This window comes from Rhodnius prolixus, unplaced genomic scaffold (genome assembly GCF_049639745.1).
Source record: "Rhodnius prolixus isolate KJV_2025 unplaced genomic scaffold, Rpr scaffold_2, whole genome shotgun sequence".
Classification (NCBI taxonomy): domain Eukaryota; kingdom Metazoa; phylum Arthropoda; class Insecta; order Hemiptera; family Reduviidae; genus Rhodnius; species Rhodnius prolixus.
The window spans coordinates 11,993,227-12,006,941 of NW_027411592.1; the positions used below are offsets into that span (position 1 = coordinate 11,993,227).

At 32.1% G+C, this 13,715-nt stretch overlaps 1 protein-coding gene and 1 pseudogene across 8 annotated transcripts in view; both read right to left on the reverse strand.

Moving 5' to 3' along the window:
* Positions 1–10,506, reverse strand: part of LOC141448938 (uncharacterized) — a 40,786-nt gene extending 30,280 nt beyond the window's left edge. For all 7 annotated transcript variants that reach the window (XM_074117814.1, XM_074117813.1, XM_074117812.1 and 4 more), the window contains exons 1-13: positions 10,385–10,506; positions 9,621–10,029; positions 9,104–9,203; positions 7,423–7,772; positions 6,578–6,680; positions 5,808–5,977; positions 4,519–4,739; positions 3,973–4,130; positions 2,481–2,569; positions 1,985–2,213; positions 1,585–1,699; positions 1,450–1,493; positions 54–260 (exon numbers count right to left, since the gene is read on the reverse strand). In XM_074117814.1, the coding sequence (XP_073973915.1) occupies positions 54–260; positions 1,450–1,493; positions 1,585–1,699; positions 1,985–2,213; positions 2,481–2,569; positions 3,973–4,130; positions 4,519–4,739; positions 5,808–5,977; positions 6,578–6,680; positions 7,423–7,772; positions 9,104–9,203; positions 9,621–9,826 (1,992 nt within the window). In that variant the 5' untranslated portion in view covers positions 9,827–10,029; positions 10,385–10,506. The remainder of the gene's footprint in view (positions 1–53; positions 261–1,449; positions 1,494–1,584; positions 1,700–1,984; positions 2,214–2,480; positions 2,570–3,972; positions 4,131–4,518; positions 4,740–5,807; positions 5,978–6,577; positions 6,681–7,422; positions 7,773–9,103; positions 9,204–9,620; positions 10,030–10,384) is intronic.
* Positions 10,507–11,659: 1,153 nt separating this feature from the next.
* Positions 11,660–13,452, reverse strand: LOC141448942 (cytosol aminopeptidase pseudogene; annotated as a pseudogene). The gene has a single exon (XR_012455267.1). The product of XR_012455267.1 is annotated as a cytosol aminopeptidase pseudogene (transcript).
* Between the last annotated feature and the right edge of the window lie 263 nt (positions 13,453–13,715).

Consider the following 13,715-nt stretch of genomic DNA (forward strand, 5'->3'; position numbering starts at 1 on the left):
GAATCAAACATTTTTTTATTTCAGAAGTTTACCTTCCAAACGTAAGAGATTACCTGTTGAAAACTAGCTTCCTGCGGTAACTGTCCAATGACCATTCTGGTTTGAACCACAGTTCGATCGTCGATAAAGTGCTGGCCAACAGAAACATTTGTAGAGCATCCGTCGTGATGTGAAGGTGACATAATTCCATCCTGCATCACAGTTCTTTCAGTGTGCATTATTGGTTCAGTTTGGATATTTAATTGAGAAGGATCACCACTCTAAGAACAAAGAAAGAAGAAGAAAGTTAAGATATTATTCTTCATTTTATATATTGATTTTAAAGATGTGTCTAAATAAGTCTATGGTCAAATATAGTTCCTAAATGGAACTACTGCGGTTTGTGTGGATTTATTCATGCGAGCACCGATTGTCCATAATATTTAATGTAGTTGGGTTCTTCCACAGACACCGAGTCAAAAAACCTCTACCGACCACTTCCAGGTCATCAGCACAGTCTGGGCCAATTCACAGGCAGATGAGGTTGGGCATCCCTTTCCCGACCGTAAACTCCCCCTCAATATTGAAGAAGATTGTCAAAGCAATCTTTTTGTCCTCTTGGGACTTAAGAAAGGATTTGAAAAGGATTATTAGATCTTAGTTGTTAGATAAGACGGTTGGATCACGGCAAAGGTAAGAAAATTAACATCAGTATAAGTTGGTAATTCTGAAGAGTATACTGAGTACAGGATTGGGCCTAGAATGCTACCTAGGGGTATTCAGCGATATTAAGCTGAACGGAGAAAGAAAAGTTCCTACTTTCATTATAAAATACCAATCATTCAAGTAAGATTTAAAAATAAATAAACAGTGACTGAAAGGATGCCCTTCGGCTTCCAGTCCATTGTGCCACACTCTGCTTCACATCAAGATAAACTCCAGAACACAACCACTCTTCTTAAGAGAGACTGAAATAATATCAACAACTAGATTGCATAGTTGAATGGTGAAGTGAATCGAAACTGGTGTTTGGAAGAAAAATAGAAGATTTAATAATTGAAAGAATACGTTTAAGTAGGAATCTTTCTTAGCCTTGGCAATAACCTGATGGGAAGATGCAGCAGAAGGTGAGTTTTATTTGGCTTAGGGATTTCATATTACTATAGAAATATGGAAAATTTACTAAGTATCAGAAAGTAATTGGTTCGGAGAGTGGTATTATAGATTGAGAAAAGTACACCTTTTTTCAGAAGTTTTTGAATGATGTTTGGAGTAATAAGTTCTAGGATTTTCTTTGTAGAGAAAAATTTATAAACGACATAAACTTCTGAAGGTATGAATGACTTTGGTGGAAGCGTGATATAAATTAATTAATAAAGCAACAATTTTTGAGTTCTCCAAATTAAACTATAATAAAAGTTCGATTCATAAAAAAGAACTCTCCGGTTAACTTTTCATCAAACAACTAACCTGAAAATCGCCTTTAAATGATGCCATCGATTCTTCATCAAATGCTAAAATGAAGGCAATATAATATTAGCAGTGATTTATTATTCATCATTACTTTTATTGTATTAAAAAAGAAAAAAAAGAAGACAACATTACCATGTTCCTCTTGTTGCTTTCTTCCTTCTCTTGCCTTCTTTAATGATGTTATCTGAGCTACGAGCATTCTTTCAACAGAACGATAATCTTCATCATTTATAATACCACTTTTGGCCTGTAAATTAAAATCTAGATTATGGAAAGTACATTAGAAATTAATTATTTCCAACAAATCTATAATATTCATAAAAAAAATCACAACATTAGTACCAAAATTATTATATTAATTGTTCAAAACATTTAAGCGTTTAATGAAAAAGTCAATTAAGGAGTAGCAACACTGATTTTACAAATAAATTCTAGAATATTTCTTTATAAATCCCTAGAACGGCAGTTGCATTCCTACTTCCAACATAAACTCCGTAATTTTCCTTTGTGTCGTTAAGTTTAAATGACTTACCATTTCTTTAGCAACTTCTTCCGCATTATCCGCATCAATATCAAAATCAAATTGAATTGCCTCATTTTCTTTATATTTATTGCTTCTCTTTTTAGGATCAAGCACTCTTAGTCGAAACTCAACTTTTGAATTATTTGCCGCTACTGCTTCCTCTCTTGATACTAAATCTAATTTTAATCCTATATCATCCGCAAAGAAAACATGATTCAATAACTCTTTTATTCCAGGCCTGCAAAATAATAAATAAAATCCATACTTACATGAACTAGTAATTAGCAAATACTAAAATATTATTTTTTAGCAAATTGTTTATGTATGAGCAGTATCACTGCAAAGATGATAGCTTAGTAATAGATAGCAGGCTAAGGACTGTTAGTGGCCTTAAAACAGGCTAGGTGGGTACGCTCTTATTCATCAATAAAGTTGAAGTTTAATGTCAATAATTGTACCATATTGCTTTTGTTTTTTCAACAATAATTTAAAGGAAACCACAAACCTTTCATTTCTCTTAAGTCTTATACATTGCTCAATAATTTCTCTTACTTCAGGATTTTCTACTTTATCAAAACTCTGAGGTTTGACTCCCTGAAATGGAAGGAAACATGTAAGCTGATAAAAATTATCTCCTTCATATTAATAATTAATTAAGAACAATTTTAACCGAGTATTTTTGTTGGATTTATTGGCTAAGTATTTAGGGGGGGTGCATTTTGTCCACTCTTTTTTTGTGCCGTACTTAAAGCGAACTTGAAACAAACATCATTTATTAAAAAAAGTTATTATGAAACAAGTAAAAACTATTAATTGTTAGTTTGGAATAATTGTATGAAATAATTTACTTTTTCTAGATCAGTTACCGTTTCAATAAGATCTCACACACACAAAGTAATAAATAATAATAAACTTCCTATTATGACCAAAAACTAACAAGCAAACATAAAAAAAAAAAAAGGTTGAAAGCAATTACTAAAAAGCCATGGACAGCATTAGATGTTTCTGCCACGGTCGATGATGGAAGTTGGTAAACAGCGAAAACAATTAAAAATCCAACATGGCCAGAAAAAACTTTCAAAAAAGAAATCATCCCCAATATATATCACAGAATCCCAAAAAACGTTATTACCTACTTGCAAACTCCTTCACAGATGTTCAAAAGTGACATTTAACAAAATGAACATAAATATAACTAGCTAAGGAAAAACCTATTTAATCCAAAGACTCGAACTGAGGGATTAAGCCAAGTGCAGCTACTACCAGCAGTGCACCAATACAAATTCTACGTCGTATAACCAATGAGGTCTCTAACAAGACCTCACGAAACGACAAATTTCATCCTTGTCACTTTGAACATTTTTTTCCTGACAATTCCAATATTCGACTGAGACGGCAATGGACTTGCAATATACCGGTGATGGAGGTAAATATTTAAATAATTGTAAGAGCCACTAATGGACAGTATCCCCTCTCCAGTCATAAATCAATCATCTAATTAACATTTTGCAGGAGCTAGGGATGGCATCTGTAGCTGTAAATTTCACGTTAATAAATAAATTAAAAGTTTCTATAGTTTCGACCACAGTTTCAATAGTTCTTTTAAGCTCTAAACTGCCGTGCTTATTTGATAATAATTCTTTTTAAACAGTACCACTAAATAGAATGAACAGCTTAGACATTTAATAAGAATCTTTAGCTAAGCAAACGGCGGTCCTAACCTAACTTTGCCTACAAAGGAATGTCACAGATACGTAAAATATAAAAAAAACTTTCAGAAATTGATAACGTCAAATTCCTTAGATACCTCAAATGGTTTGAAAGGCAAATTTTGCATCAGACAAAAATATAGTCAAAAAATTAAATTTCTATAATGGACAACAAAAAATTGTCTCTATTTTTTTCAAAATCTACTAATACATAATTGAATGTCTTCGATCAAATCTAATAAATTATAAGTAAAGTGACAAAACAAGAAAATAAAAAACTCTACTAACATTTATCACTTTCTTATAGATCTGGGCAGGACCAGAACATTCAGAATACGGGTATTCAGACGTGGCCATTTCCAACATGCACATTCCAAAGGCGTAAACATCTACATTCTCATCGTAATGCTCTTCGTACATTTCAGGTGCCATAAACTCTGGAGTACCTATAACATTCACAGCAAAATAAAGAAGTGATAAACCACAAATTAAAATGAAACGAAAATAACAGTATACAAAAGAAGTATATGAATATAGGATATATTTTTTTTTTCAAATTTAAGTTTCTCTTTAATTCTGAAAAAAATAAAAAAAGTCAACTTTTGTATCCGAAATTTGTTTTAGTGTACGAGTAACATAATAACCCTAGTAACCTCGATGTTTGAACTTTTTTCCATTTGTTTATTTTTCTCTTAATGTTTTCGTGAATTAAGATTCATCAAATTTTTAAAACCGCGCTAAAAAATAATTCTGCACTAGTGTACTGAGATAAACACATAGCAAATGAAGAAGTTGTAGTTTCTTACAAGATACTATAGCTAACAAAAGATTTACCAATAACTGATTTAGCAAAAGATCTATTTTTCAAAGTAGCAAGTCCAAGGTCTCCAATTTTGACACTACCAGAAGTCCCAGTGATGAAAATATTGTCACATTTGAGATCACGATGTATTATGGGTGGTGAACGGGAATGAAGGAATAGTAAGCCCTTCAAGATCTGACGACACCATGACTTTAACACTTTTGGATTTATCTTCTTAAAATGCCGTAAATAACTGAAATCAAAGAAAAATATAAATATAAATCCTTACACTCTTAATTGAAAACATAAATCACTAACCAAGAAAGGAAAGTTATCGCCAATTTTTTTATTTTTTGTTTATAAGCAAGGCCTAACGTACAATATAATTACCAAGAAATGTAGGCCTCATTTATGTATTTTCTTAGTTATTTTGTTTATTATATTATTTAACGCAAACTTAAAATAAATTTACCAAACAAACCATGCAATATAGAAAACTAAATTCACTACATTTTTTTTTTTTATTATTTTTACAAAAACTAAACAAAACAAAAAATATTTTTGCTTTGTAGAAACGGGTTTTTAGAAAAAAATTACTAACTTTCAAACGCTAATTGATTCATTTTCAATTCATTAATCTATTTATTGTAAGGTAACCTCGGCTGAGTAATAAGAATTAAATATTACTTAACTGAAAACTATTTGGAGTTAGAAGAAAATATGCGAGTGTTCACACCAGATACTTTTAGAATCTTGTGCTTAAAAAAATTGCTAAACACTACAAGATTTAATAAACAAAACAAATAGTACTCCCACTTTACTAATTTATATATATTTTATAATGGAGCCACCCTTATTGAATTCACATTAGCATTGTCAAAATAATAATACCGCAATTCCAAGTCTAAATTTACAAATGAACATCAAAAATGTGAAACACTTTCTGAGAAATGTTTCAAATAAAATTTTAAAAGGTATACCAAAAGATTAAAGGTAGGCACCTTTCCTGAAGTTTAAATATACTGTTACTACAATGTGTTAACATTCGTTTTTCGAATCGTTTAACAACAAAATTAAGTCTAATCACGACCATTTTTCATATTTTACATAGAATTTGAAAGTATAGGTTGGTTTCTTTTACGAGTCCTTCAGACCTTGGCTGTGAATATTCCACACTCTTAAGAAAAGTATCACTTACCGCTCTAGTTATACAAATAACTATTTTGTTCATTTGCCTTGGCAAGATTTATTACTCTTAATTGAATACTACAAAATCATTCTGAGTTGAGCAAGTACTAATCATTAATTAACAAATACCTACGTCTTTAAAGTTCCTGAGGTCATAAGCTCCGTGACTAGAACTATATATTTTCTTTTGGTTGTCACTTCCCAATAATCATAAAATCTCACTATATTTGGATGTTGCAATCCTTTCAACATTTCCGCTTCCTCGCGAAATCTTTGCCGCTCACTTTTATTTAATTTTTTTTCCTGTATATTACAAAGCATAATTAGAATTTCATTATAACTTAAATAATTGTTGCATGTAGTAATAATATTAGTATTTCTATAAGAAAGCTTACATTGAAGTAACCCATTAGAATAAAATGAGAAACACTTAGGAGAGCTAAGATTGTTTTTTAATAAAACCATTTACAAGGAATAGTCGTTACAGATAATATTGCAGATTATATCAGGTTGTGTGAAGAAAAAACATTTTCACAATGGCAAGAAGACTTTTTGGAAAATGTTTATTATTTACGTTTCAGATACTGTTTTGTTCTCTACAGCAGAACTTCTAAGGGTTATGTTGGTTATGTCTCCATACTTCTCTACTTTCCACCTCTAAAGAAGCTACTGATGAAACGTACCAATAAAATCCAAAATTATAACAACAAAAATGTGTTAATGGCTGATGGATGAATGTTAAAGTACTTCTTTTTTCCTTGTTATTTGGTCTCTTGTATGTATTTTATTTCAAAAGAATAAAAGGAAACGCAAGAAGGTATTTTCTATTATTGTATACTGAGTCATTTCCAATGAACGCTAGAAATAAATTCTAAAGAATCTAACTCCTAAAAGTTAACAAACCTGTAATTCACACCATGCAACGGCCACCCCAGTTTGAGTATCCAATCCTTTATATACAGTTTTGAAACTTCCTCTTCCTATTTCTTCTTCAAACTTCAGAAACCTGACAAAAAATTGTTATTGAGAATCGATTCATCTAGTTAGTGTATAATTAGCAAAATTCATTGATACAAATCCAATAATCGATTCTCCAAATATATACATATACTATATTTGATTTTATCAGTCGTAGCATGCATGTATAATTTATCCCTGACGGGATTCGGAGTTTCATCCATCGTCAAGATGTTTTCTAGGACAGATACAATTAAAGATGCTATTATCCAGCCTCACGAGAGTGTTCTCTCGTTCCAGATAACATGCAATCACCTATAAAGAGCTCCTGTGAAAAAAGAATCTAACAACCAGCAGCTGGCTGTAGTTTATGTACAAATTTCAGAGGGTAAAACCAGAGCTAAAATCATAGTTCTGCAATTTTAAGGAATTTAGGGAATCATTTAATGAAAAGGCAGACGAGCTGGCGAAGGTGGGCTCCTCTCAACTTTCAAAGATCCAGAACCACGTTACAGGCCCATTAATAGCTAGGTCCTAATATCATATTTTAACTTTCTACGATTTTGGTTTTTGAGTTCGGCTAATCACTCACTTACTGACAGACGAAAAATAGATAAATTGGCAGAAACCATTCTTTCTTACTTTTTATTTATTTATTTGATTCTCATTAATTCACCTTTTAGAAAATTCCCACAAGGGAAGTGGAACTCAAATTTTCTAAACTTGGTTAAATAACATTTTAATTTTAATTAATATCGTTCAGAATTATATTTCTCATACAAAAAAGTTACCTTCCATCTGGAGAGACTTCTGCGGCCTTTTCCTCGTCATCTTCTTGAGAAGAAGGAGGTCCTGGAACTTCATCAACCGCTTCAAATGCGGGAGAGACAGTACTTTCTTCATCACCAATCGCAGATGTTGTTGCTGCATCTACAGTAGTGACAGTGGTGGTGGTAGCTGGTGGTATTGTGGTAACAGGAATAGAAGTGGAGGACTGCTGTGATCCCACTCCTTCCAGAGGTGGCCTACCAGACCTCTTCTCTGATACGTTACCACCATCATTAATCGAGGATATCCTTTCCACGGGTGACTCCCCTCTCCGTCCACGTCCCCCGCTGCCAACTACCTTTGGCAGCGACACCTAACGTGTTTATATCACATTTATAACAGATTACTGACTAACAACAAGCCTGGCTAAAAGAACAAAAATTATTTAGTTCCTATCGCCTGATTCCAGTGTTATAGAAATCATCTTAGTAGTAGTATGAAAATGATGGCAATTTAACTTAACATATAAAAGTAGGTAAAATAAACTACACTTTTTTATATCTAGCTACAAACTTAGGTTAAAAATTTCTTTTTGTTTTAAACCATGAAATATAATCTATGTTGCAATAGTCTTTTAAAAGACTATGATTACAAGAAATAGCCTTGCAATAGAAGCGTTTAAATCGTTATTAGCTCCCACGTTGTAAAACATTAAAATTTGAAATTAAGCTAATACTACCTCAAAGATAAACTCGCCCTACAAAACCACCATTTCAAAAACTCAGGAAAAAATAAATAAAAAAGAGCGAATTAGTAAAGTACAGACCATTCGACTTCTACATCCGACAGAAAAGTAAGGCAAATAATAATCAGAATGGAAATTAAATCAAGTTTTAGCACCGATGAATTAAATCAACGGTTATACTTAAAATCTTCGTCTTTGCAATACTATTTCTTCAATAGAGTATCTTGCAATCTGTTAACATTGATTTCTCTTCCTCAAGAAAATTTACTTATTTCATTTTCAGATTCAGCAAGGTATTACTTTTTAATGTTTTTAGTTAATAAAATTGGTAAAAACTAAAGTAACTCATATTTTTCGTTCAAAATGTATCCCTCGCAGTTAAATAAATACATTCTTCTCTGATGTAAGTATAATGACTTTCGAAGCTGATTACTGATAATTCACTTCCGCTAGTTATAATTTCATTTATTAAGCGATATGGAGAGTACTCCTAATCAATAATAATAAAAAACAAAAAAACGCCGAAAATGTAAAAAGCCATTTCTTTCCACGAACAAGTGCAATAGTAGAATCTGGAAAGACCAGTTAAACAGAAAATTTGAAAAGGAGAACGATGCCTAATGGTTGAAAAATTCTGAGAAATTACATATCTCAGACTATGGATTCTGCTTCATCATTACAATCAATTTTTCTACATTAACGTAGCGTAAGTAATTGTTCATTAAAATATTAAGATAGAACATAATTTACTATATTCTGAGATGCATTTTCTGTCAATTATACTTCTGTACAAGTTTTACTTTTTGCATTCAAAAACACTTAAACACAGTCTACATATGGCACTACATAAGGCGTTCGACCATGGATCAGAAGTCCACGATATAATCAACTTCGGAGGGCAAGTTCCAAATTCACTCAATATTCGCAAAGAAAAGTTAACTTGAATCTGCAAAACTTACCTTTGAAGTAGACTGTCCAAGACTCGAACCCGTCTTCAGATTTAGACGAGATTTCTGTTTGGCTGATCTCTGATATGAAGGTTCTCTACTGGTAAAAACGCTGAAACAAAACGTCAAACTAATTATATAACAACGGGACAAAGGGAATGAAAAAACATAATTAATAACACAAATTCAAAGAATGTATAAAATTTTCAAGTTTTCTGAAGATAATGTAAAAACACTAGAAAATTTAGTCTTTGTGATACTTTTAAGCAAGGTAAATCAGTTTAGTAATTTTTACTCTACATCAGGTATGTCAAGCATAAATTAAAACCATAAACTTTTCATTGTAACGAACAACGAACTATTTAAAGTAAAACCTACATTTTTCCTTTTCAGTAATAGTGTTGTATATTGAAAAATATGCAAATGGTTAAAAGTTGATCAGTTTCAAGAGTATTTCTTTAAATGAATTCGCAAGTCTACTTGATCGCGTAGAAGGCTACGTAAAGAATCGAAAACAAGAAAATCTTACCTTGTACAAATAATATCTCGAGGAAATTTAGTCCTGTTAAATGAAGTCCTATTATTTATTGCAGGTAACGTCAATCTACAGCCAACTGAGGGAAGACCACTTCGCGTTTCATCGCATTCATTATAAAGTCCAGTGCTACTATTGCCAGCCTTATCAACATTTATATTATTATTACATGTTCTTCTATAACGATGACTACTACTCATTGCATCGCTTCTACTCAATACAAGCGACCTCCCCACAACTTATTTAAATACGACATACGGTACAAATTGCATCATAAAAGGATGGAAGATTACTTTTCAATTTACAGGCTCAATAAAAATCACCACACAACATTTATCCGTGACATTCACATTTTATGTATAGCAACAATTGATTTAAGTCCTTCCATATATTCGGGAAGATCCTAAAAAAAGAAAAAAAGGATGAGGCATGTTAGTAAGTTCAATAAATAGCCACTAGTCACTAGGGTACCAGCAGTCAATTTAACAAATGCGGCTTAATTTTATGTAAAATACGTAATTTTTAATATCAAATACAAAACAATGACGAAATTAGTTGTTTATTAAACATCCCCTCCACAAATAAAAAAAAAATGCCCTTAACACAAAGCAGATGCCAAGTTCTTAGAATAAACTAAATGAATAAAAAATAATTACTGTTATTAAAATATATATATAAACATTAATAATTTAATCGCAATAAAGCTAATCTAAAATAACCACGTAAAGACAAAAATCACGCTAAATTAAATCACTTACTTCCCATTACCTAACGCAACACTACAAAACTCTATCAGAAAAGACAACCATAAACTCAGGTGTAGTTTCTACCGCTTACCCAATCACAAATTGTTCTCTGCACAAGGTAAAAAAACTTATGCAAGAAAAAAAATTCAATTATATAAGAAAATCACATGTACATGAAAAACTAATAATGAAATTATTAATTCTGTTACTTTAATAATAATATTACTTTTAGGCAATGAGAAAACAAAAGTATTATTACAAAGAAATCAACTTTTATAATAATTTAAATATGCATAATAATTTTATTTCAAAATCAGAGAATTGGATGTTATTCTTGAATAAGATTGCCATTTGATAGATTTTTCTATTATTCTTTATTCGCCCCCTCCCATCATTCTCGATTGACATTTCTTGTTTTTGCCATGTTAACCTTAAATGATTACCATGCTTATCTTAAATCGAGTTATATTTGAAATAATAAATGAAATAAATTCTTAGGCCAAATGGTCTGATTCTATTATCTGTATTAGTTATTTTCTGCACCATCATATTACATCTAATGCTATGATTACTGAATGATAACGATTCATTTCACAAATCGATTAACTCCACTTTTTGAAATGTCCTGAATTTAAGTGTCAAAGCACTTAATTGTCATTCCTATTTCTATTTATAATAAATTTCCCAAATAATAAAGATTAACACTATTAAACGACAAAAATGTTGTGGCCATTGAATAATTATTTATTTATTTGCAAAGCCATTTTGATTCTCAGTGCTCTAAAGTAAATCGTTGCAATAATTCAACTCAAATTCAGTTACAGGTGCTGAATGATAACGGTAAATTTATTTGAATTTATCTTATAAGCGGAATTTAAAAAAAATATTGTGCATATTTCATTACATTTCTTCACTATTTGTTTAAAGAGTTAATCGAATTTTGTAGGGAACGGCTCTTTTATTAATGGGAACAAGCAAAACTGGGCTTTTGATGGAAACATTTTATATTTCGCCACAATTGGGCATCAAGAATTTTTTTGTTTTGTTTTTAATTCTTCAGATTCCCAAAAAATATTTAAAATCTTTTCTTTCAGTAAAATGAAGTTTGAAATCTTACGATGCCCTAAAAGAATTACAAATATATAATTAAATTTTGTTTAAAAATTTTTATTTTAAGAATATTGTTTTAACTTAATAAATACTTTTTTTTTATATATGTCGCTGAAATCGCTTGCTTTGTTCCTTTTTAGGCTTATTCTAAGAAATAAATATAAATTAAGATGACCATTTAAAAAGACAAGGATCAAAATTATATTTAAAACATTTACATAAGACACACAATAACATAAATAACAAATTAGTTTTGCTTTTGCCTTTGTTCTTCAGGTTGTACATGCTTGCAAGCGAATTGCGCCATGAATTCAATTACTGTTCGCGTGGGTCTTCCTGACATACCCTTGCGAAGATATGACCATGTATACCCATCAGATCTATCAACACTTGATGTATCTAGGTGTACCCAATCAGTAGGTGGAAGAAATTCGTACAAAAAGGCAGCAGTTGCACAAGGAGCACCAGTTTGCTTAAACTTCTCCAGGACATCAGAAAGTGGAGGAGTGGCAATTTTCTCCGTGTAATGTTGCCATAGAGGAAGCCTCCACACTCGGTCGCCAGTGTGCATACCTGCAATACGCATTTGTTCGAATAGGCGATCGTTATTTGAAAAGCAGCCAGTAGCTGCTGCTCCTAGAAGGTCAATTAGCTCCTTAGTAACAGTTCCAATGCTGACTACTACTTTTGGATTGTAAACTGCAGAATACCCAAGTGCATCAGCCAAAGCCACTCTCCCATCGAAGTCTGTATTTTCGACAAGAATAGTTTTACTATTCAGAGCTCTTACGATATCGCCTGGTTTCATTGCGCATGTTCCGGGCATATTTTCATAGAGAGGCACCAAACCACGAACATTAATTGGAAGTTGAAGTGCAGAAGCAGCACGGCACACTGCAACAACCATTGCAGCCCCTGACATAGCTCCCCTCATATGTTCCATTTGCAGACATTGTTTTAAACATGTGCCACCGCTGTCAAAAGTTACTCCCTTGCCAATTAGTACAATAGGTGCGACATCTGGATCACAACCGTAATAACTAGTTTCAAGAAAAATTGGAGGTTCACAAGAACCTCTTGCAGCTGCCAGAAATGCTTCCATTTTCATTATTTTCGCCCAGTTCCTCACCTTGACCTCTACACTTACGCCTGCTTTGCAAAGCACATCCACTGCAGACTGGGCAAAACCTATAGGTGTCAAAAGGTTTGCAGGCAATTCAGCAAGTTGGCGGGCTAAATTCTGGCCTGCTGCTTTTTGAAGTCCAATTTGCCATCCAGTAAAATCGCAATCTTCATAAAGCTCTAGTCGGGGAATTATTTTCTGATTAGCTTCATTTCTTAATTCTTGATAAATCCATGAAGCCATAGCACTTCCTTCTGCTGAAGATTCGGCATGACCGAAACTTTCCACAAAAATAGTACGCATGTGCAAGTCCTGAAGAGCTCTCACACCGACACCAGCGCCAAATCTTATAGTCTCCTTCCATTCATCCATTTCTTCCACTTCATTGTAACTCACACATTCGTCGCCCAAGCCCACAACAGCAACTGCTGAAAATTTTGGATCCAAACCATAAAAGATTCTTACCTCACCTCTTTTCGGTACTGGGCCAGATATCTTGAGTAGTTCTGATAACCTAAATTCGACCATTTTATCGTAATCTTGAGCTGCCTTGGTATACGTTTTTTGTTCGCCATGAACGTCAGCATCTTCATTGTAAAGACCTAAAATTAAACCTGTATTTTCTGTTGTGTCTCCCATGCAATTTAAGTACCTCACACAAATATTTCGAATACGTGTTGTTTGAAGTAATTTTCTCACATATGCCATAATGTAAACAGAAATTTGGATATTCCAAAAGAACCATGAAATGAATATTCAATTTAGAATAATTACTTTAAACATAATTAATAATTAATAAATTTTATGCAAAATAATTTTTTTAAGTACATATGCTATAATTTAGAGACATATGACGAAATCAGAAGAAAACTATTGACGCTTAAGATCAATCTTAATTTTAATTTTTTGGATGATTTTGAACGTTTATAAATTAAATTAGTCCATTGTTTTGATTAAATTGCCACTTTCCTAACTTATTTATTTACTGTTAAGCATGTTTAAAACAAAAACAAAACAAAAAAAATTGGTGTAAAAAAAAGTGAACAAATTTTAACTTCATTTGTTGGTACTAATCCTAGTGGAAGGCTGTTGGTGATATTTAATCCACTG